A 20,885-nucleotide genomic window follows, 5' to 3' on the forward strand; every position below is an offset into this window, starting at 1 on the left:
TCACAGGAACTATGCGAGGTCCAAGTTTGTCTGCAGAATGCAAGTGATGATGATCTTCCGCCAATATTGAATCGTCATATATAGGCGAGATGTTGCCATTGACTTAGGGATGCGGTATGTGTATGGCTTTCCCAATGAGTATAAATACTGATAGTCAACTCGTGCTCCACCATGAACCTAGTTCTCTCATCCTTGTCGACATTCAAGATGAAGGTTGGAAATTTGGTTATAATTTTTTTCCTCCCGGTTGTCCTCGCCTCTCCAGCCCTCAGACATCGCTCCGGCTTCAGCGATGGCCAGCCCTTCAACGATGCAGACAAAGGACCACCACTCTCGGGTAGGTCCTATGTCCTGTCTTAGTCCCGCTAATCAGGACGCAGCCGGAACAGACAAAGCCGATAGTCTCGGTCAACAAAGCACTGATAAGGCTTCGCGCCTAATCTGAAATCGAGCTTCTCCAATTCTAAGACGAGATTGTTTCCTGGAGGCTGGGTTCGAGAGCAATTGATACAGGACTTGCCCCAGAGTCATGATATGTCTGGAACACAGTAGCATTCGAAGAAGGAGGCTATTCCGGAGTTGCATTGTCATGGAGTCACGCTCGCCGGTTGTACTTGTCTAATGCATGGCTGACAGGTGATATTCAAAGGCGGAATGGGGACTCGTCTATACCGGGCCTCTGCTTCTATCCGCAGTCGACGATGACGGCCGCTACATAACCGAAAAGCTCGACACGGGCGATATCTGGTATTTCCCAAGGGTGTGGCTCATAACGTGCAAGGACTGGATGACAAAAACCAGTACCTTCTTATCTTCGACGATGGTAAATTCGAGAAGGTCGGGCGCGTTTTCTATACCTCATCCATCGGAATAATGCCGAAGCTAACCTACCTAGAACGACATGGATCGCACATACCTTTAAGGACATCCTCGCCAAGAACTTCAGCGTCGACGCCTCTGCCTTCGACAAGGTCCCTCAGTCCCGTACATCCTCATTGGCACCATGAGCTCGGAGACAAGCATGTTCGATTTCACTGCGGGTGACACGGCAGTGTTTCCGGATAACAGCGGCAAGTTGCATGACGCGCTGATTGGGCTGATATCGTCTGGTAGCTGGTAGGACATTATATTGAGAATACCTCCGATACGGAGAAACTGGTCTGGATCGAGATCTACAAAAGTGATCGGGCGGTGGATATCTCGTTGGCACATTTCTTGGCGCTCACGCCGGCATATGTCGTCGCGACAACCCTCAAAGTCGACAATGAGGTCTTCAAGCAGATCAAGAGGGAGAAACAGTTGCTAGTGAGGGTAAACGGCCCTCCATGGTACTGGATACAAGGACGGTTAATGATAATCTAGTTCCGCGGGTGATGCAACCACTGCCGACCACTTGGGTTCGCAGGTAGTAGATACCGCAGTACCGTGGGCAACAGCTGTGAGACATGTCGAATGAAAACCTTCTTCAAAGGCTGTCGGAGCTCGGCACAAGAGACGAAGTATCTGATGACCATGATGATCAAGAAGAATCTTCTAGTGCGTCTTCGAACGGTTTAATCGACCCACCAATTTAGGGTGCGTCGGGATCGACCTACCCACCTCGGTATTCACTGCATCGACTCATGGCGAGAAATATACAGACTGAATATGATATCAGACTTAGGAAACCTGTGGATTAATGATTGCAACATTACAAGAAGTGCAATATCCTACTGCCCTGGAAGAACCGAAATGATAGAGATATCGTGGATAGAATGGCCCCGCGCAAACAAGAAGCGTGGACCCAACGTAAAACTGACGATAGAACCGACAAGCAGGAGATAGTTTCCTCACAGCACTGATTGATTTCCACCACATTATTGGCGATTGCCGACAATCTCTTGAATAATCAAAAAAATCCGAACTGCCGGCCAGCGGAAACCACGGGAGCTTACATCAACCCACCGGTCTCTCGGTCTTCTCTCTGGATGGCGTCAGTGCTCCACCCGCCGCCCACCTTTCTGGGTGGTTTGACAGCTGCTGGCGAACAGGACCTTTGTTACGATCCGGGTCGAAGCTTCTGATCGACCGCTGCCGATTTGTTGCTGGGATGATTGCATGGTGCGATGGCATTGGTGTCCATCGAGAATTTTCATCAGCTGATGCCAGTATGACATAATGGCTTCATGCCTTTTCCCATGCTGCCCGTTGGACATCGGCATCATATATGAAGGGCTGAGAAGACGGCCGAACTGAGTCTTCCTCAATCACGAGCTCAGAAGTAACAAAGCAGTACCCGTCGCAGGAAGCTTCAGCAACCAGTCAAGCCGTCTCAGATCGCAACCACAATTGAGGAGTTGGATATCGCCATCACACGTTAAGCATCATGGTGTCGACAACAGCCACTCGTCCTGTCACTCTACTGGTGCGCTTCATGCAATGGTCTAGCGCGGTCATTGTCATGGGCATTACCTCCTACTTCATCCACAATTTTCCCAAGGGACAACACACCATCTACTGGGAAGTTATCGTACGTTGACCCGTCTCAAATAACATCCTGCATATGCTAACTCGCATAGTCGACGATGTCCGTTGCCTTCTTCCTGCCCGCCTTCGTTTCCCCCTTCATGCCGAATCGCCTGAGCATGATCGTCTTGCCTATTGACATCATTTTCTCCTATCTGTAAGTGAATGCGCACTCTGGACCCTCTTCTTAACATACTAACTTGCTTAGGTGGTTGACCGCGTTCATCTTCGCTGCGCAAGATTACAACTGGCACAACTGCGCCGTCAATGCTCCCCCCGGCGCTAACTGCTCAATCAAGAAGGCGAATGAGTCGTTCATTTTCCTCACCTTGTAAGTGATCCTGTCACTGATGAGCCATACAGTAGCTAATCGACGATCAGTATCTTCACCTTCTTCGCTATTGGTCTCGAAGTGATGAACCTCTGGGCCGCGCGTAGGGAGACTACCCCCCACCACGAGAAGCATCCTGACGGTCAGCGTGCTCCTCTCGATGCTCCTGCTGCCGCCAACCCATAAGCACTCTTAGTGCTATGGAAATCCGGCGACCCTGTTGCCGAGCACCTATCTGCTATGAGTGCCGCAGACCTATGGAAGGACGAACTCATAGGCAAGGCTATTACTGGTTGGTCATTAATTCAAGGGACGCACATCCCCTGTTCGATATTATAATGTCACGGCTTGATGTCCAGCGTGATCCCTCTTAATTGCTAATATCCACGACTCGGTCACGATTTTGTTATGCATAATGATCTGTGTTATGTCGCTCGTTATATGTTTTGAATAGTTTCAGTTTACTACCCAAATGATGTTTTAGTTTCAGTAATATATACTAAATAGTCTACTCTACACGTACCCTACATTTAACACATAAGATAAAGTTCGACCAGCGTTTATCGAGAAATTCCTGGTCTAAGCTCGTTTATTCCGAGAGGATCAGCAGTATGAACTGTGACCATCGTGATACACCTCGAGACCTTACAGCAGAAGCCATCGTCGAAAGCTCTCCAGACCTCAACTAAATATGCAGTAACTTCAATTAATTGGTTCCGACACAACGGCAAGTCTCTGTGAAGTATGATACGGACACAAGAAACTGAGTATATTGGGGTAAACATGCGATATAGCTTGCCTCATGCACGTCCTTGGGTGCAATGTCTGTACAACGTCCTCCAGGTACTTTTTGTCTGAAAGAAGGTCAGACACTTCTCTACATCAAGCAGCCTGATAGCCAGGTCAGATTGTCCTTGTTTGTTTTCACATTACTGAGTTGATAACATGTGGGATCCGTGTTGATGGCAACTTCCACGATCAGGCTCAACATTTGGAGATGATGTCACCGCGCGGTCATGGTTGCTGTGGGACAGAGAGGGTACCCTCATCCCCCCACAACATCATTCTGCTTCTTTTTCCTCGTTCGATCTCAGTCAATTCATTCAAGCTAATCCTTAGACTAGAACGACACTCTATTCCAATCGATGAACTGATCATACGAGTATTCGCCGCAACCACAACACGATCCACGGAGCATCAGCGGTTCACCCTCCCGCCGAGATGACTTCGGCATACAGCAAGATCGAAGAGCTGGCCACAGCATCCATTGCCCTGGTTCTGACGGCCTGGGGCTACCTCAGTGCCTTCCTACTATCCTTCACAATCAACCGCGCCCTCTTGGCCTATGCCCTGCTTCCGCTCTACCTCCTGAGGCTCACATACAGCGTCTTGCCAACGATTCTGCGGAATGCACCGCGGCTACTCTTGCCAAACGGATGGAGCAGCCTTATCAAGGATGCGGAGCAATACCGGCAGCAGACAGAAAAGCTAGCTCAATCGCAGCTTGAGGGAAAGTACGAGTTCAAAGAGGATGAGATCATCCGGGCCGACCAAAAGGACAAAGGATGGATGGCTGATATGCCATGGAGGGACAATGTAGAGGAGTTTCAGGTGTGCGGCGCAACGGCCCGATATGTTCATCTGAAGCCGAGTTATCGCAGCATCGCAACAAATAACAAGACTTCCCATCGGCCAATCGTCTTTCTGCATGGTAATCCAAGTTGGAGCTATATGTGGAGAAATGTAAGTTCATGTCCATGTTCCCACTGGTACTATCGTGCCCAGCTGACCGATGCCACAGGTATTTCCTGCGCTGCTGGAACGAGGCCATGAGGTGTATGCGCTGGATTGGCTTGGACATGGTCGCAGCGACAAGCTCACCCGTCCAGAAGCCATCACCTTTGAGCTACACATGCGCACCTTGATGCAATTCTTCGAATCTACCGGTCTTGAGAATGCTACTCTCGTGGCACATGACTGGGGAGGGTGAGTCTGCCATCCATTATCCTACTTTTCCGTTCGCTGACCCGTCCAGTTGTGTCGCCTTGTGCACGCTACCTCGCCTCCCGACATCAATCTGCACCAGTCTATTCCTATTAAACTCTTTCCTCCCTCCCCGTCTCAGCGACATAAGTCTGCATTATATCCTCCTATACGCAATTTGGTTCATGACCACCGGGATCCTGGGCGGGTGTACCCCCGAATCTGCAGTCATGCGCTTCATGTCTCCAGGTATCTCACAGCAAGACGTCACCGGCTACGCCGCGCCTTACAGGAATCTCCCGGTGAAAGCCAAGTCCAGCGTCTACCGCTTCGCGCATATGGTCCCCGCCACACCCCGCGCGGTTCTGACAAGTTTGCGATACACATGGCTGTGGAAACTAGTCGAGGGCCTCGCCGGACCGTCCAACTTCGACAACCTCACTGCTCAGGCTCGACTTCGCGGTCGCGACGATGAGATCCGGAGTTTCTGGAAATCCAGCGAGAGAGCGCGCCACTTGCAAGTTGCTGTTGTCTTTGGCAAGAATGACCCGTTGCTGAAAGATTACAAGGATGTTCTCGTGCGTGCTGTTGATTCGCGGGTCATGGTTGACTGGGCTCCTTATGGAATTTGGCTAGAGGGTGCTGGTCATTATCCGGTGGAAGAGAAGCCGAAAGCGGTTGGTGACTTGGTTGCAAGGCTTGCGAGGCATCGTGAGCCTACGGCGATGCGGAAGTGAGAAGGGAGGTAATGATGCGGTTGAATGGGGTTCCTTATGTTGCCATAATTACATGTTTCGGGGTTGATTCTGTGGCTTGTAGGGCCATAGACTGTGAATAGACTCGGACAGTCCAAGATTATGGCGGTCTTTCTTAGGTTCGTTAAAAGACCCTTGTCCATCATTCCCCTGCTACAGATATCGCCAAGGGATCTAGACCAATGAGCAATCGAGAGGATGTCTTCCTCTGGACCAGATGAGTTTTAGTCTATGTCTAGTGCAATGCAAACTCTGTCCCAGTTTGCGGCATTTCTCAGGCATGGGAAGTGATACATCCACCCCACTCAGCCTCTGACGCTATGAGAGGGGAAGAGGCATTCGAAGATGCACAAATCCTAGAGGCATCATTCGCTAGTACATAGAATAGCTTCTGACATGCTTTCACAGACACACTTCATCACAGGAGACTACCAGACACACCAAGTCAGCCGGTGAAAACATCTTTGTTGAAGCAGCCACTCTCACAACCACTTGTACCCAATAAAAATCAAATTGAATGATATCTTATAAATCCTTAGCGTCGCCTATAGTGATGAGAAATCATCCTCGGCATGTGGATGGACGACAATGCCGGCAGTACCCTGGCTCATATCATCTACATACCGCCACCGAGCTGCAGAAAAGAACAAGTGAGGCCTCTCGTTGAAATGGCTCAACTGGGTCAGACTCCAAATGCCAGCACATGATAATTGCCACTGGCCGGCATTTACAGTAAGTTCATGTGTGCAGCGTGCAGGGTTGCTGTGTTGTACCTCGCTAAACTCTTTCAGACCTCAAGTAACAATTGTGATTGGCTGGAGTAGCACACAATCCATGGTTGGGTCTGGACCGCCGTTGGAACAGGGCAGGGACTCGGCTAGCCTGAAAGGGAAAGCTGGCTCTCGGTGGCCAATGAGAAGATGCAAAATGACGTAGCAATCCATGGAACAGCATTGTCATCTGTTGTGTTCCTGAACTCTAATTTCAGAGTTTTCCAGTGTGCCTGGCGGAGGTTTTTTGTTCCCTGTCCCGAGGCCATGGGATGTGTCACTGCTGGGTGTGAGGTGTCTTTGTACCTGCATGAACAGATAAAGAGAGAGGGCACAAAGTATGTGATGTGTTCATTGTTTAACTGGTTAAGAAGGCCTGTAGTTCTCCAGGAGCCATAGCCAGAGTTGCAGACGCGCCTTTTCTTTCTCCATCCTTTCCACATAATCCTTAGCCAGGACACAGAAAAGACAAAGATTGGAATGGCGCCAGTGGGAGGCAAAAGTGAAAACCCTTTCTTCTCCATCGCGACATCCTCATCGTCCAGCCAAGTCCCCATTGCCATCGGACCATTCATGGCGTTTGGCGCCGGCGCTAACTGATCTTTTCTGACTGCATGTGGGGTTTGCAATAGAATTGGGCTGGTCTTTTCAATATGATTCGTGCAATGGTTCAGGCACACCGTTTCTTGGATCTATATCCAATCTCGTGGCATCCAATCAGCTCTTGCCAGACAAAGGGAAGGATTCTGCTTCCACTTCCCTTCATGGCTTAGGCTTTGAGGCGCTCTGATTTTGTGTGCCTAAAAGATTCTCGAACACCTGTGGATGGCCCACTCCCATCACTCACTGAAGATGATAAATTCAGCCATGCCCCCCTGGCTTGTTTCAGTCTTTTTGATTCTTCAGCACTATCAAAGTCATTCATTCCTTTGACTCTTGACTCTTGACTCGAGGTTGATCCTCTACTGTCCTTTACTTCGTCGCTCTCTGTTGATCAGACTATTGTCATTCCTTCCAACCACCATCATCATGCCTTTCTCCAAGATCTTCAGCCTCGCTGCTGCCTTTGCCCTCACTGCTTCGGCCCTCCCTCTTGCTCCCCGCGCCACCAGCGGTGGCGTCCAGATCGTCAACAACCTGAGCGAGACCGTCTATCTCTGGTCCGTTTCCGACTACTCCAGCCCGATGCAGACCATCCCCACCGGCGCCTCCTACACGGAGACCTGGCGCACCAACCCCAACGGCGGCGGCATCTCCATCAAGATGTCCACCACCACCGACCTCGCCTCCGTCCTCCAGTTCGAGTACACCGAGTCCGGCGATGTCCTCTACTGGGATCTCTCCTCCATCAACCTCTCTCCTCAGTCTGCCCTCGTCGCCGCCGGCTTCGGCGTCACCATCGACGATGCCAGCTGCCCGACTGCCGCCTGTGCCCCAGGTGACGCCAGCTGCTCCGAGTCGTACCAGCTGCCTGATGATGTGAACACTCGTGCTTGCACGACTACCGCTGCCTTCACCCTGAACCTGGGTTAAGCGCCGCAGACACACAACTGTGTCTGATTGCCATGAACATCTCGTCGTTCCTCTTCACGCTCGTTTCTACCCCTGGAGGATATGAACGTTGTCCGGAACACATCGAGCAGGCTTTGTTCTCTTACGAGTCACGAGTCATACCGCTCACGATTATGCCAAAGGATTATACCACACCATGATTATAGCAAAACTCCATGTCTATTAAATTGATCAAGGATATATAGATTGCATTGATATATGATACCGATTCTGAGTTCATGCCCCTTTATCAATTAGCCTTCTTTGAGTGTAGTCCAGCTGGTCGAATTCCGAACCATCCCACGTGGTTGTCTTCCGCTTCGGGTGTACCAACGCCTCATAAACTTTACACCCAGCCACGTTTCCCCTTCAAACCTCTCCTTGTATTGCGGTTTAACAAAGCCAGATACGGTTTAATATCCGACTCCATCCGTGTACTGAGTTTGGGTTGCTGGTGGCCTGGTTTATCCCAGTTCTTGAAGTCAGCCATACAACCACCTGGTTCTGTTTGACTGGGATACAAAGGGCCAATCACAATGAGGCAGTGACATGTCCGAAGATTATGTTTGATAGAGCGTGAAAAGATGCCCAGATCTGACCTTCAAGGAGAGCATGGATAGTAGACTTCGTCTCACATATGAGCATCTTGGTCGTGGTAGTATCTCTTTCTCTGATGATCCGGGAGTTATGAATATTTGCCACGCTACGGGTATAAATACTTAATTGATCACTTGAGCAGCATCACATCAACAGATTGATCATGACGTACGTCGGGGACTTAAAGATGAAGGGACCTGGCTCAGATAGTTTATCATAAGTATGCTAGGTGCTCATCCATCCCTTGTGTGATTCATGTGGAGCACTGACACAGGGTTATGTGACTTATTATATGTATATCTCTGCCCGTCCTTGAGCATCCTCTCATGAGTCAGACTTTCACTTCTTAACAGGTACTTCATAAAATTTAATAATAGATTTAGGAGTGTTGTTAGTCTCTCTTAAGCCAGATTTGGTTACTCTTTGCTATAGTGAGTGCCTTATTTTGTAAAAGTTTTCACTGATACACTAATTGTAGATGAATGGTGTATTCCTTCACCCCCTGCACCATCGTCCATAAACCTTGAGCTACTCCATAAATATCTCTCTCTTATGTCCCTTGATTGAGTTCCATTCTTCATAGCTACTGGAGTCAGCTATAATTGCATACATAACCTCTGCTTACTGCTTGGATGCTACAAAGAGTCCATTGAGGCCAACAGGCGCAACAGTTGCAACAGGCGGATCAGCATGGTCTAGTCGTTCGATTGGTCGATCGAAATTTGAAGCGATACACAATCTTGACAACTGCGTCACGTCAGTACAACATGGTCAAGAGTTACCACATTTTGGACCCAGAAGGCGATGTCATCCTCGTCTTTCCTCAACAAGATGCCACAGATCGCGTCGGCAAGTTCATTCTCATTGACCTCACGCGTGAAAACCACCCTTTCGAAGACTCTGCGACTGTCGAAGCAGAAATAGACAGCATTTCTACCACCGTCGAAGGAGAATGGTCAGAGCTAGACGGTGAGAAGGAAGGCGAAGACAATGTTGAGGAAGAGTAGTTCCCTCCTGACGAAATCTTATCAGCTTCTAGCACTCCACTGATTTCCAGATTACGCAGGGAAGCCGCCTCTTTAGAACCTCTGGCTATCTCTCGTCCGCCCAAAAACCGAGAAGTACGCGTGCAGGTTTCCTCAAAACATCTGTCCCTTGCATCTCCTGTTTTCCACCGAATGTTTAGGAGCTGGCGCAAAGAGACCGAAAACGCTCACACTAATAAACGTATCAATATAAACAAAGAGATATGGGATCCTCATGTTGTGTCGATATTGATGAATCTGATTCATGGGCACATGCGGAAAGTTCCAAGACATGTCAGCCTTGAGGAACTGGCAAAGTTTGGAGTCCTCGTTGAATATTTCGAATGCCACGAGATCGCTGAAGTCTTTACGGATATGTGGGTCGATCATCTGAAAGAGGAGATTCCGTTCTCATCACCAGGCGATACCATGCGCTGGATTCGGATATCATGGGTTTTTCGCAAACCGGCCGAATTTCGTGCTGCCACACGTCTCGCAGTGATGGAGACCAAGGGACCACTCGCTGCTCAGACTCTACCAATCCCGAGAAGAATACTTGGTAAGTCCCTCCCTCAGCGAAGGCTTCTCTGTTCTTCTAACACGCTAGTCAGACCAGATCGAGCGGCGTCGTGAATACTTTATCAAGAGGATTTTGGTCCAAATCGACGGCGTCATAGAGTCACTTTGCCTATGGTCTATATGTACCTTCGAATGCATATCGATGCGCTTAGGGGCTCTGACGAAGGAGTTGCATGCAAGAGGTCTCGTCAATCCGCAAGCCACTGCGCCCTTTCATGGCCTGAGCCTTACCTTGCTTCGTCAACATCTTCGTGATATGAGGTATCCTGATTGGTGTGACATGTGCAAACCATTGGCGCCTGACCACCGTTGTCACTCGCATGATTGCTCCATCAAGCCACATATTGAATGTATTTGGAAATCGATGGATGAGATACGTGGATTGGAACTGAAGGACTTTTGAGGTTGTAGAGATCAACGAAAGGTCAAGGTGGTATCTGTGTCATATCAGCCGTGTCAGTCTTTGCGTAGATAGGAAGAACGAGGTAAAGAAACCTTGAAGCTTGACCACAGATTCAGTACATGGAGTTCCCAAGATAGGAGTTTCCTGGCGGGTCAAGCATCGGTATACTCGCCATAAAATCTAAAGTACCGCTCTACCAGATATAAAAGATAGGATGAGGCAAATGAGGCATGTTTCAGCAGAACATGACATAGAATAATGTATTTGCGCGGATTGGCCAGTCAACGACTTACTTTGGTGCGATGACATTCACTGTTCCACAACTCCAAGGTCACCTTGCGTCTTGTCGACAGCCCACAGATTTTATCAACACCTCCCTCTTTTTGGTTTCCTTCTCTACAAATATTCTAGGCATCTTTCTTCCCCTGAACATTACAGACTTGTCTTTTGATGAACAGTGTCTTGCAATCTAGGAGTGTCAACACTCTGCATACTTCATACAAAAGTCCCTGTCATTTGTTCAGGACACCATCAGATCCTTATTACATAGAACATCCTTGCTTGTTACGCGCCGTCACTATGGACAATGACCCCTACACACTTGACCCAGACGGGGATGTGATACTCTTGTTTCCCAAGGTCAATAAAGACTCTTCTCCTAGTCAGAGCGCTGAAACCAGCGACCAGGTTATCCCTTTAGCGAGTCCGACAACATCCCTTACGATCGACGCATCTGCCCCGGCACCAGACGCGCACACTGTTCATACCGAAGGCTCCAATATACCCATTTCGGTCCCAGTAACTTCTGCAAATCAAAACCAGTCAATTTGTGAGGTCAATGACGCGAGTGAGGGGGGAAATACAGAGAGTCATCCTGTCCGCATGCGCGTTTCTTCGAGACATTTGGCCCTGGCTTCTCCCGTGTTCAAGCGCATGTTCAGCGGCGACTGGAACGAGGCACACGAGATCCGCTCTGAAGGCGCTACCGAGATTATCATGGATATATGGGATCTTGATGCGATGCTGATCGTCATGAATATCGTTCATGGCTACGCGCCAAAGGTCCCTCGCAAGGTTGATCTGGACACTCTAGCCAAAATCGCTGTGATCATTGATTATTACCAATGTCCCGGGGTCGTGGAGGTCTTCGCAGAAATGTGGGTCAATCAATTGAAAGGTGATATGCCGCAGACTGTTGGAAACGCTGTTATTCAATGGATATGCATCGCATGGGTGTTTCGCAAGCCGGCAGAGTTCCTCGCTGCTACGCGAGTCACCCTCGTCGAGAGTTGTGGAATCATGCAAACGTACGACCTGCCTGTTCCCATTAAAGTGGTTGGTTCGTATCATCTTTGAAAGCAACATCAACTAGACTGCTTTGCTAAGTCAGGCCACAGAAAGTATCAATGAGTGTCGACAGCAGGGCATCAGGGAAGCAATGGCCGCCATTGACCTAGTAATCGATGGCTTGAGCTCTTCACAGCATAATGCATGCTCTTTCGAATGCAGTTCAATACTTCTTGGAGCCCTAATAAAATTCCTGCGTCTCTTCAACCTCATCTTCCCTGATCCAACACCTCCTTTCGATAACCTGAGCATCGCATCCCTAGCCAGAAGTCTGAGCCTTGTTCGGTTTCCAATCTGCGAACCCCAGTGGCCAGCCCTAATGGACAGCCACTTTGAGCAGCACAGATGCAAACTCGAATTACTCCTCGATCCTATTCGCAGGGACCTGGAAAGCAAGATGAATGGATTGAGTCTGGAAGATTTCGAATCCTAACGGAGGGAACCACTGGAATTCTAATAGTAAACTTTTTATCTTGGTCAAACACGGAATGGAATCTCAAGTTCGAGTGCATCAATGTACTATTTCATCATAGTCTTTAGATTCAATACGCTGTGTCCTACGTAGATAGAAAAGGAAATCAATTCCATTAAGAAGAGTCTACAAAGTAAATAATGCGCTTGGTAATGGCCTCCTGCTGGTTTCCTTCTCCATAGACAGCCTTCACTTTGATATTTACTCATATGAGCCCATGTGTTGTTCCCCCACAGACCTCAAAACCTCCCAACAGAATTCTCTCTCCTCTCACTGTCATCTTCTTCTCAAGCCCCAACCCTTCTCTTGCCTTTAAGCATATTCCATAGTTTCCTGTCAACAAGTCATAAGAACGACAGGCGATTCTTCTATATCAGCCTTCCCCCAGTTGATAAACGCTACTACCAGTCTAGAAGTATTGAAGGTGCGTTGAAAGTCCCAGGTCCCAATCCTCGCTCATCTCAGGCTCAGACGCTGATCATCAAATACCAACACCCTATTAGCCCGGCTTACGCTCACAGTATGACGAGTATGACGAAAGACTATTACGAGCTCGATCCTGACGGAGATGCGATCTTCGCTTTTACCACGACTGGTCCAGACACTGCGAATAAATTTTCCGATCCCAAGGCTGTCCCGCAAGAGTCCACTACACCAGCTCAGGTCCTGATGTCTCAGTGGGAAAGTTCTCGACTTCGGTTGCTGGTACAAAAGCGCAGGAGCTTGAGCAGGAGATCGATAATCGGAAGCCTGACGCCCCAGAAGCTGCCAGGGTGGTAGAATGAAGGTCTCGTCGAAACACCTTTCTCTGGCCTCTCCGGTGTTCAAGAAGATGTTGCATGGGCCGTGGCAAGAAGCTCAGGGCCTTCGTGTCGGAGAAGTGGGAATAGAGATGGACAGGCAGAACATAGACGCCATGCTGATGTTGATGAAGGTTATTCATGGGCATTGGCCTGATATTCCTCGCACAGTGAGCCTTGAAACGCTAGCGGAAATCACCACTCTCGTGGACTATTACAACTGCCAGAAGGCTATCCACCACGCATTACAGCTGTGGATTCGGCCTTTACTGGCTGGAATTGCAAAAGCATCCTCTGACGACATTGGTCGGTGAATTTGGGTCTCTTGGGTTCTCCGACTCACTAAATTATTTCGCTATGCAACATATTCGGCCATTACGCAGAGCAAGGGGCCAATCCCCACGATCGGTTTGCCCATCCCCCGGCGGATTATAGGTAAGCATCTCTATGATAAATGAGACACGGCGCAGAGCTCTGACAATATTATTAGATGTAATCGAAAAGAGACGTGAACACCATACCAACCACATTGGAGGCTCTTCGTCCTCTAGTGACTGATCTGCGAGATGGTCGAAAGTCATGCTCAGACGTTTGCGACTCCCTATGTCTGGGTCTTTGGTTAAGCAGATTCACACGTTTATTCGATGGTCGATCACGATTCGACTGGGGGCAGCTCGAGTTAAATCACTAGGTTTCACGTAGTCATAATGGGATAGTCATTAACAATAATGGTCTCGTCAAAGTAAAGACATGACTAGCTTGTGCTTCCCTGTAGGAGTTAGACAAGTAATGGTGATAGAAGGCTTTGCAGGCATCACTGCTTGACGGTCTATCCTGCTTCACTCACCATACTCATGTCATTATCTCAAGAAGTAGTTAGCAACCCTTCTCAATGTCATTAGTAGAATCGAACCAGCACCACCTAGATCATGTTGAACATATTTTGCACTCCTGTTTCTGCTACGTAGAAATGGTTGTCTAGACTAGACGCCTTTTTTAGTCGAGTAGGTTTATGGTTGACAGTTCACGTGCTACCCCGGTAAACACATGAGCAAACAATCCGCAAATACTCTAGTAACTCTACCGATGGATTGACACGAGTCTCCAACCTTTGGTGCAACTTCGATATGTCTGGAACATACCACATATTTGATCCTGAAGGGGATATAGACCTTGTCTTCTCAATCACGGATCGAAAGACTATTCCAGATGACAATATCAAACGAGAATCCTCCAAACAAGTCGTCACAGCAAATCCTCAAACATCTGGGTCTGGCAATCAGTCGGCTGCGGCAGAACAGAATGGCGAGCAGGAAAAGTCAAAAAATTCCAATGAAGACCAACGAATACGCATGAAAGTATCATCCAAACATCGACGCTTGCATCTCCCGTATTCAGACGAATGTTCAGTGGCCCATGGAAGGAATCTCAAAGCCTTGCCGCTGGGGACAGGGCTGAGATTGAGGCAGAATGCTGGGACGCTAATGCAATGCTCATCCTGATGAATATCATTCATGGGCGTGGCCGCAATGTTCCTCGACAAGTTACTCTTAGAACACTTTCCGAGATCGCGGCGCTGGTAGATTATTATGAGTGTCATGAAGTGGTGGACGTGATGTCTGGTATATGGATTGACAAATTGCTCAAAAGCATGCCGTCTACATATTGCAAGGGTATCATCTCCTGGATCTTCATTTCTTGGGTCTTTCAACGACCTTCGTCATTCACCTCGGCAACAGAAATTGCAGCAACCCAGAGCCAACAGCGGATCGACCCGGGCGACCTACCTATTCCCCAGCGAATTTTGGGTATGCCTTGACACGCATGATTTGGTCGAAAACTATTCTTCTAACTACAATATGCCTTTAGATAAGATTGAGGAGCATCGTCGGGGTGGCGTCAAGTCTGCACTTGACATGTCCTACGAATTGATCACCGATCTACGCGATGGTCGCAAGCATTGCTCAGACGTCTGTGACGCTCTCCGTCTGGGTCTTTTGATCAAACAGCTTCATGCTGGTGGTCAGCTTCCGCCTCTCCCAGCGGTCTCTGTTCCCAATGTCAGCCTTGAGCAGCTTACAAGTATACTGTACAAAACCTCAACTGTGCGTTACTGTGATAGTTCTGGTGTAGAAAAATTCCAGCCTGATCGGTACAGCTCTCGCACGGAGGAACGTCATTCACTTTCGCTGCATGGATGCAGTCTTGATACCCTCATTCAGCCAATTCTTCAGGACGTTTGGAACCGTCTGAGGGGCTTTGAACTCTGGGAATTCAAGGATGAATCGAGAGCTTCGGGCGGAAACGACTCCACGGCCCCTTTTGGTGAGGCACGTGCCCCATCTCCCTTTCTCGGCGACTCAGATTATTATTGAACCTTGATATGGCTCCCGCATTGTCGCAGTGATTCAAGGCCAAAAAATGGCAGCAATGGATAACTACGACGTTACTGTATCCAAACACGTCCGATTTATGATTCTCAATGTTTACTGCTCCATGCAGAAATTGAAACATATTATTGTCACCAATAAGCAGTTCATTAAACTGGACATTGACCTTGGGAGGGATCGCGGCTTTGGGAACGGAGCATCGACCTTAATATATCTCATGAATTCGATGGATGATTGATGAGCTGGGTGTGGACATGGCAGGAGGTGAAGAAGATCTTGCGTTCAATTATCTGGATAGAAAGCCATCGTGATGTTGACAGGATGTCTGTTCGGGACGAACTCAGACCTACGGGTTTACATCGCCTTGAAGAGCAGAATGGCCTGTTCGAGAAAATGAGACAAGGTTAGACCACCATCTTTTTGAGCCGATGTGGCACATTGCTGATCTGGCAACGACAATTCAAATTGCTGGCTGAGTAATATGGAATGTAGATCGACAATATCGTCCCTGCCTGGAAGTACGAGATCACTCTCTATGACTGTGCTCGACCTGTCTGTACAGAACTGAATTACTAGAATGTGGATGCCTCATGGTCTCCAACGGATCCTCTTGCTAATATGAATGGCAAAGCATGTGATAGGCACGTCCGGCCCGAACCCTATTAACCACATCAGTTCAACAAGTGACTATGTGAGACTGTGGGACATGCTTCGGATTGATCGAGCGCCACACCTTATTTTTTGCTGAATCACTCTAAAGGATATATAATCTGGGGTGTACAAAGTCATGAAAGGTATGGCAATCTTTCTTGGTATGAGTAGTGCTTATATCCTTTCCTTTTATGGACCTTCAAAGCCACTGTACCATCCATTACAGTCGACTACAAAATATCAGTGTATTGACTCATTTTTATGAGGTAAACCACCTTCCTTCTCTGGAAATCAAGCTAACAAAAAAGTCTCGAAATCAAGGATGTCTATTGGTGACACGGGGTCCAATTCAAGCTCCGAAGATCTTCCTGGGTTACATTCTTTTGCCATAAAGCGAAATGTACAATGAGACATGGGTGTACAGACCCTGCTAGCTCTGCAGATTGACCACTTATATTTACACGCCAGTTTTTAGCCCTTCTGCTGCTCCCACTTGGTCCGGCGCCGCCCATATTATGCTTGGCGCCAAGTGAGGCGATAGCTTTGTGCATCGGCTCTGTCCGCCAGCAGGCAGCAGATCACATTGCTGGAGGATCCACTATCTAATCACGACTCCTACGCAAATTGCTACGGATGAGAACCGGTGCTTTTACAAATATCTGGCTGTATCAGGTCACTCTATCTGACTCCGATAGATCATGTCCAGGGAAATCACAACCTAGGTCTTCGCGAGCTGATGCTTCTCCCCGTCCTCACATATAGAAAGCTGCTGTGGAGGCAATGCGCTAGTTTCGTATAGTTATCGCATGAGACATACAGGGCCGCTATTTGGACACGGAGGTAATGCCAACCACGGCGAACTCACGACTCCTTGGTACTTGTCCAGAAAATCGCGCATGTGGATACAGTAGAATCATCCACTGGATGTGATATATCGTATGACTCCTTTTAGCTTAATATAAGGAGGAGTGTGATCCTCCATCGTCGTCCCAAACACATCAGTTCTTAAAGCAATGCCTGATTTCGTTGATCGCCTTGCTGATACAGCCTTTTATCTTCTCCTTTCTGGTATCATTATCTTCAACAGCCTCAATCACCACGTTATTCGCAAAGACTCTGTTGATTACGATAGTCTGTTGTCTTACAACATCTTCGCTGGCGTCTACATGGCCCTCTACCATCGATGGAAAGCCACTACCAGACAAGTGGTTCCAAATCAGCCTCAACGAAACCAGTCTCGACACTCGTGATATCGCTGAACTTGCCGAACGTACGCCAATCACCGTATGTGAGCGGACAGTTATAGCTGTAGGCGCCTGCGTTGGCATTGCCTCATACGTTGTCAACTTCGCGAGAAACATCGCCACAACCATCAAGGATCTGTCGAACGGGGGAAATTGCAACACTATGTACGGCACTTTTGAGGGCCTGAAGTGGACGTACCACTCTACTGGCCGCAACTGTGATACCACTGCTCAGCATGACACCATTGCCGGTGCTATCAAGAAATACCTGAGCAATGTTGAGCATAACAATGTCTGCGGTACTCAGTGCCTTCGTATGGACCATGGTAGAACCTGGGATGGATGGTTGAAGCTGGGCCCTGTCAGTAGCTTCAACGAGAATGCCTACTGTGGTCCCTCCTTATCCTTTGACAGCTGTCTCTCCGGGGGTAACAACGATATCTAAAGTCATTGATGCAGACCTATTCGCGCACTGAGACGGATTTCGTTGGGATTAAAGTGACCAGTTCGATTTTCTCAAGGGGTCACCGTGAACAGGAAATGAGGTGTTGGATGGGTAGGTTGGGCCGTCTAGCGTTTCTCTGTGAAGAAGAGCTCCCACCAGCTTGTTTATGGGGCTTTTATCCTGTGAATGGCGAATTAATGATCATAAATAATGCGAGGAAGGGCATGGATCAGCAGAAATAAGTAGTAGTAGTAGTAGTAGTAGTAGTAGTAGTAGTAGTAGTAGTAGTAGTAGTAGTAGTAGTAGTAGTAGTAGTAGTAGTAGGAGTAGTAGTAGTAGTCATACTATACAGCGTATCGGAGAGCAAATGCCCTACTCGAGAGACTGAGGAAAGTTTAGCCCGTCCTTCCTCTAAGAGTAGATATGCCACATTGCTGACTGCGAAGACAAATCAAATGCTGACTGGGTAATGCAGAATATAGATCTATGTATAATTACTCTATCGTATCGAAACAAACGGGTATCTCAGCATCTAGAACATATCAGCCACGTCTCTCTTCTTATCATCCTCCAGTCTTTCGTCCGTGAACCGCCACCACCATTCATGTGTAGGGTCCAGACTAGCCGTTCGCCGTTTTCCCATCCCTTGGCCGTCCGCAATGCTGTCAATCTCATCCCAAGGCTTCGGACTGAGTATATAGTGAACATTCTTGACCCTATCATCCCGCCAGATAGCGTCGTGGACGCCCTTGCGCCGTAATGTCTTGAGCGCATTATATATGTACGGTATGCCGACCCATCGGCCGTGGAAGACATCGGAGATGAGATCTTGGTCAGGGAAAGTGTAGTTCAGTGTCGCGGGGGTGTTGAGCTGGTCGATGATCTTGTCATAGACTCCTTTTGACGGATTGATGACGAGGAGGCCTGAGTTGCAGAGTCCAAGTCCAGAGTCTGATGGGGCTCCGAGTGTCTGGGCCGCGTCGGAGGTGGCATGCTGTGATGTAAACGCGCAGTTGGCCGGGATCCTACACACGTCTCTGTCAATCTCGGTTCCAATCTTTCATTCGCCGTCTTGAAACAAAGGGAGACATACCAGTTCTTCGGGTAATGGGGCTTCTTCAACGGATTGCAAACACACGCATGACTGGCCGCAAACACCCTGTTTCCCGTTCCCCCTAGCTCCGGCACATCCAGCTCAATATCCATTAATTCATCCATGCTCTGCAGAACCAGCATATCGCTGTCCAGCAGCACCACACGCTCATACTCGACTAGCGAGAACGCCGTAAGCTTCGTCCACGTATCATGGAATCGAGGATCATTGGTATATTCTTTCGGAAGGGAGGGTAGGAGGTGCGGGACGCGCTGCTTCGGCAATCCGCGGGCGTCGACGGCGGCATGTCCTTCAGCGGGGAAGGAGTCGGTGTACAGAACGACTAGCGGGTACTTGGAGCCGGCTTTTCGTAACGAGTACTCGAGAGTGAAGAGGCCCGGGAGGTAGTCTGTGTTTGTGATCAGAGTCGCCCATACTGCGAGGAATTAGCTGGTTATCAATGGGCGGATAGTACGATTTTCCTTGTGAGGCTCGAGATTATTGTGCGTACCTTTTGTTGCGCCAATGGTGCAACTGGCACCACTGTTGCAGCGCATGGTGTAACAATGCCTGCAGAGGCAGACGGGCAGAGCAAAGGCACTTGTCTGACAAGATCCGGGGTGGAGGGGGCCGGATTTAACAATTAATATGGCGGGGAGTCGGAGCGGAACAACTCGGCGAGGGAGGGGCCGATATCGCCGATCTCGATTCGATCGGATTGATAATCGATTGGCCAATCATAGGCGGGAGTGATAATACGATCCAGGGCGTGATGATGATGGAAATCACTCTGAATCGACAGATCTCGATCAAACATCTAGACTTTAGAAATAGAAAATCAATGCACATATCAATCATTATCAAGGAATGTGATTGCTTCAGGTATGCGCATTAAGACCCAAATTCCATATAACTTAGAACGCGAGCGTCTGGCGCAAAATATATCTTTCCCACTTATGATTGTGGCCAATGATCCTGGCAAATGTTACTGAGAAACATGTGAATGAGCCAGAGAAAGTGTATGTGAAGAAAATCCATGTCAAATGACTGTGTACTGCGACAGCGAACCTAGGATTATCATGACTCGAAAGCATGCGTGCAATTACCGACCAACATGGGAAGTTGAGCTGGGTTATGAGCATCGATATATCGACCTTAGTGGCCCCACTCGTTGGAATAACCAGACTCCTCGTGAGGCAACAAAGTCCTTCCTTGCTCTGCATCGTTGGTTCTCTCGCCGTTACCTTCCTCGTCTACCTCCTCCGCTTGAGTTATCCGCTGGTAGTCAGGCGTCTCTCGTGTCCTGAATGCGCTCATCCAGCTAGGTCGACGGCGACTAATATGAGGGAAGCCGATCTGCACATAAAGCACGTCATTACTCAAACCAGAAGAACATTGCGAGATCATGCACATACCCTCATAGTCCAGATCAATACCGCAGCTGCAAAGACCATCCATGACGCGACCCGTTGCTGTTCCTGCCATGGTGCTAAACAACTCCGGGGATATCCAAGCTGAAGCTCACAAGCATTATCACCATGGTTGCGGTCCTTGAATGGCCATGCTCTGTCATGGGTGCTGCGCAGTCCACAACATTGAAGATTATCCTGAATTGTTCGAATCGCCTGCGCATTCTTCGCACGAAAGTACGACTGCCACTGCTGCTCGAGACGACATGATAGGATATTCTCGGGGAAAATGTAGGCCAATGCCACGGTAGCGATGACTGTCGAAAGAATCGAATATAGCTGATCGACGATTGAGAGGATTATATTTCGGCGTCTGCTGCTAGTATGTTCTTCGTATCTGGAGGATACTTTCATAAGGAAAAGATAGCTTTATGAGTTCTAATTGTAATAAGTACCATCAAGTCTATTGACTATGGTAGTGAATATAGTGATTTGAGCAGCAACTTTGTGCAAACTGATATGGTCGACAGACCAT

General features: G+C 48.5%; 8 protein-coding genes across 8 annotated transcripts; 6 read left to right on the top strand and 2 right to left on the bottom strand.

The window, feature by feature from the left end:
* Nucleotides 1-207: 207 nt before the first annotated feature.
* CDV56_104106 (uncharacterized protein) lies at nt 208-1,374 on the top strand (the record flags this gene model as incomplete). Its single annotated transcript, XM_026757725.1, has 6 exons — nt 208-337; nt 696-747; nt 802-837; nt 896-984; nt 1,121-1,311; nt 1,363-1,374. 6 exons carry the CDS (start codon nt 208-210, stop codon nt 1,372-1,374), a joined length of 510 nt encoding a protein of 169 aa, XP_026615661.1.
* A 991-nt stretch (nt 1,375-2,365) lies between these two features.
* On the top strand, nt 2,366-3,022 carry CDV56_104319 (MARVEL domain-containing protein; the record flags this gene model as incomplete). The annotated part of the gene is made up of 4 exons (XM_026757938.1): nt 2,366-2,509; nt 2,559-2,662; nt 2,714-2,836; nt 2,887-3,022. The coding sequence occupies 4 exons, from the start codon at nt 2,366-2,368 to the stop codon at nt 3,020-3,022; spliced, it is 507 nt and encodes a 168-aa protein (XP_026615662.1).
* A 1,035-nt stretch (nt 3,023-4,057) lies between these two features.
* On the top strand, nt 4,058-5,556 carry CDV56_104483 (haloalkane dehalogenase family protein; the record flags this gene model as incomplete). Its single annotated transcript, XM_026758102.1, has 3 exons — nt 4,058-4,579; nt 4,638-4,822; nt 4,872-5,556. The coding sequence occupies 3 exons, from the start codon at nt 4,058-4,060 to the stop codon at nt 5,554-5,556; spliced, it is 1,392 nt and encodes a 463-aa protein (XP_026615663.1).
* Nucleotides 5,557-7,373: 1,817 nt separating this feature from the next.
* On the top strand, nt 7,374-7,877 carry CDV56_104762 (putative antigenic thaumatin domain protein; the record flags this gene model as incomplete). Its single annotated transcript, XM_026758381.1, has 1 exon — nt 7,374-7,877. The coding sequence occupies one exon, from the start codon at nt 7,374-7,376 to the stop codon at nt 7,875-7,877; it is 504 nt and encodes a 167-aa protein (XP_026615664.1).
* Nucleotides 7,878-9,259: 1,382 nt separating this feature from the next.
* CDV56_104924 (uncharacterized protein) lies at nt 9,260-10,150 on the top strand (the record flags this gene model as incomplete). The annotated part of the gene is made up of 3 exons (XM_026758543.1): nt 9,260-9,495; nt 9,550-10,076; nt 10,134-10,150. The coding sequence occupies 3 exons, from the start codon at nt 9,260-9,262 to the stop codon at nt 10,148-10,150; spliced, it is 780 nt and encodes a 259-aa protein (XP_026615665.1).
* A 928-nt stretch (nt 10,151-11,078) lies between these two features.
* CDV56_105070 (uncharacterized protein) lies at nt 11,079-17,848 on the top strand (the record flags this gene model as incomplete). Its single annotated transcript, XM_026758689.1, has 8 exons — nt 11,079-11,834; nt 11,890-12,256; nt 12,761-13,023; nt 13,091-13,424; nt 13,502-13,553; nt 14,517-14,926; nt 14,988-15,443; nt 17,292-17,848. The coding sequence occupies 8 exons, from the start codon at nt 11,079-11,081 to the stop codon at nt 17,846-17,848; spliced, it is 3,195 nt and encodes a 1,064-aa protein (XP_026615666.1).
* A 532-nt stretch (nt 17,849-18,380) lies between these two features.
* On the bottom strand, nt 18,381-19,498 carry CDV56_105645 (glycosyltransferase family 8 protein; the record flags this gene model as incomplete). The annotated part of the gene is made up of 3 exons (XM_026759264.1): nt 18,381-18,873; nt 18,942-19,377; nt 19,453-19,498. The coding sequence occupies 3 exons, from the start codon at nt 19,496-19,498 to the stop codon at nt 18,381-18,383; spliced, it is 975 nt and encodes a 324-aa protein (XP_026615667.1).
* A 598-nt stretch (nt 19,499-20,096) lies between these two features.
* CDV56_105769 (uncharacterized protein) lies at nt 20,097-20,764 on the bottom strand (the record flags this gene model as incomplete). The annotated part of the gene is made up of 2 exons (XM_026759388.1): nt 20,097-20,297; nt 20,357-20,764. 2 exons carry the CDS (start codon nt 20,762-20,764, stop codon nt 20,097-20,099), a joined length of 609 nt encoding a protein of 202 aa, XP_026615668.1.
* Nucleotides 20,765-20,885: the final 121 nt, after the last annotated feature.

This window comes from Aspergillus thermomutatus, assembly GCF_002237265.1.
Source record: "Aspergillus thermomutatus strain HMR AF 39 chromosome Unknown NODE_60, whole genome shotgun sequence".
NCBI lineage: Eukaryota > Fungi > Ascomycota > Eurotiomycetes > Eurotiales > Aspergillaceae > Aspergillus > Aspergillus thermomutatus.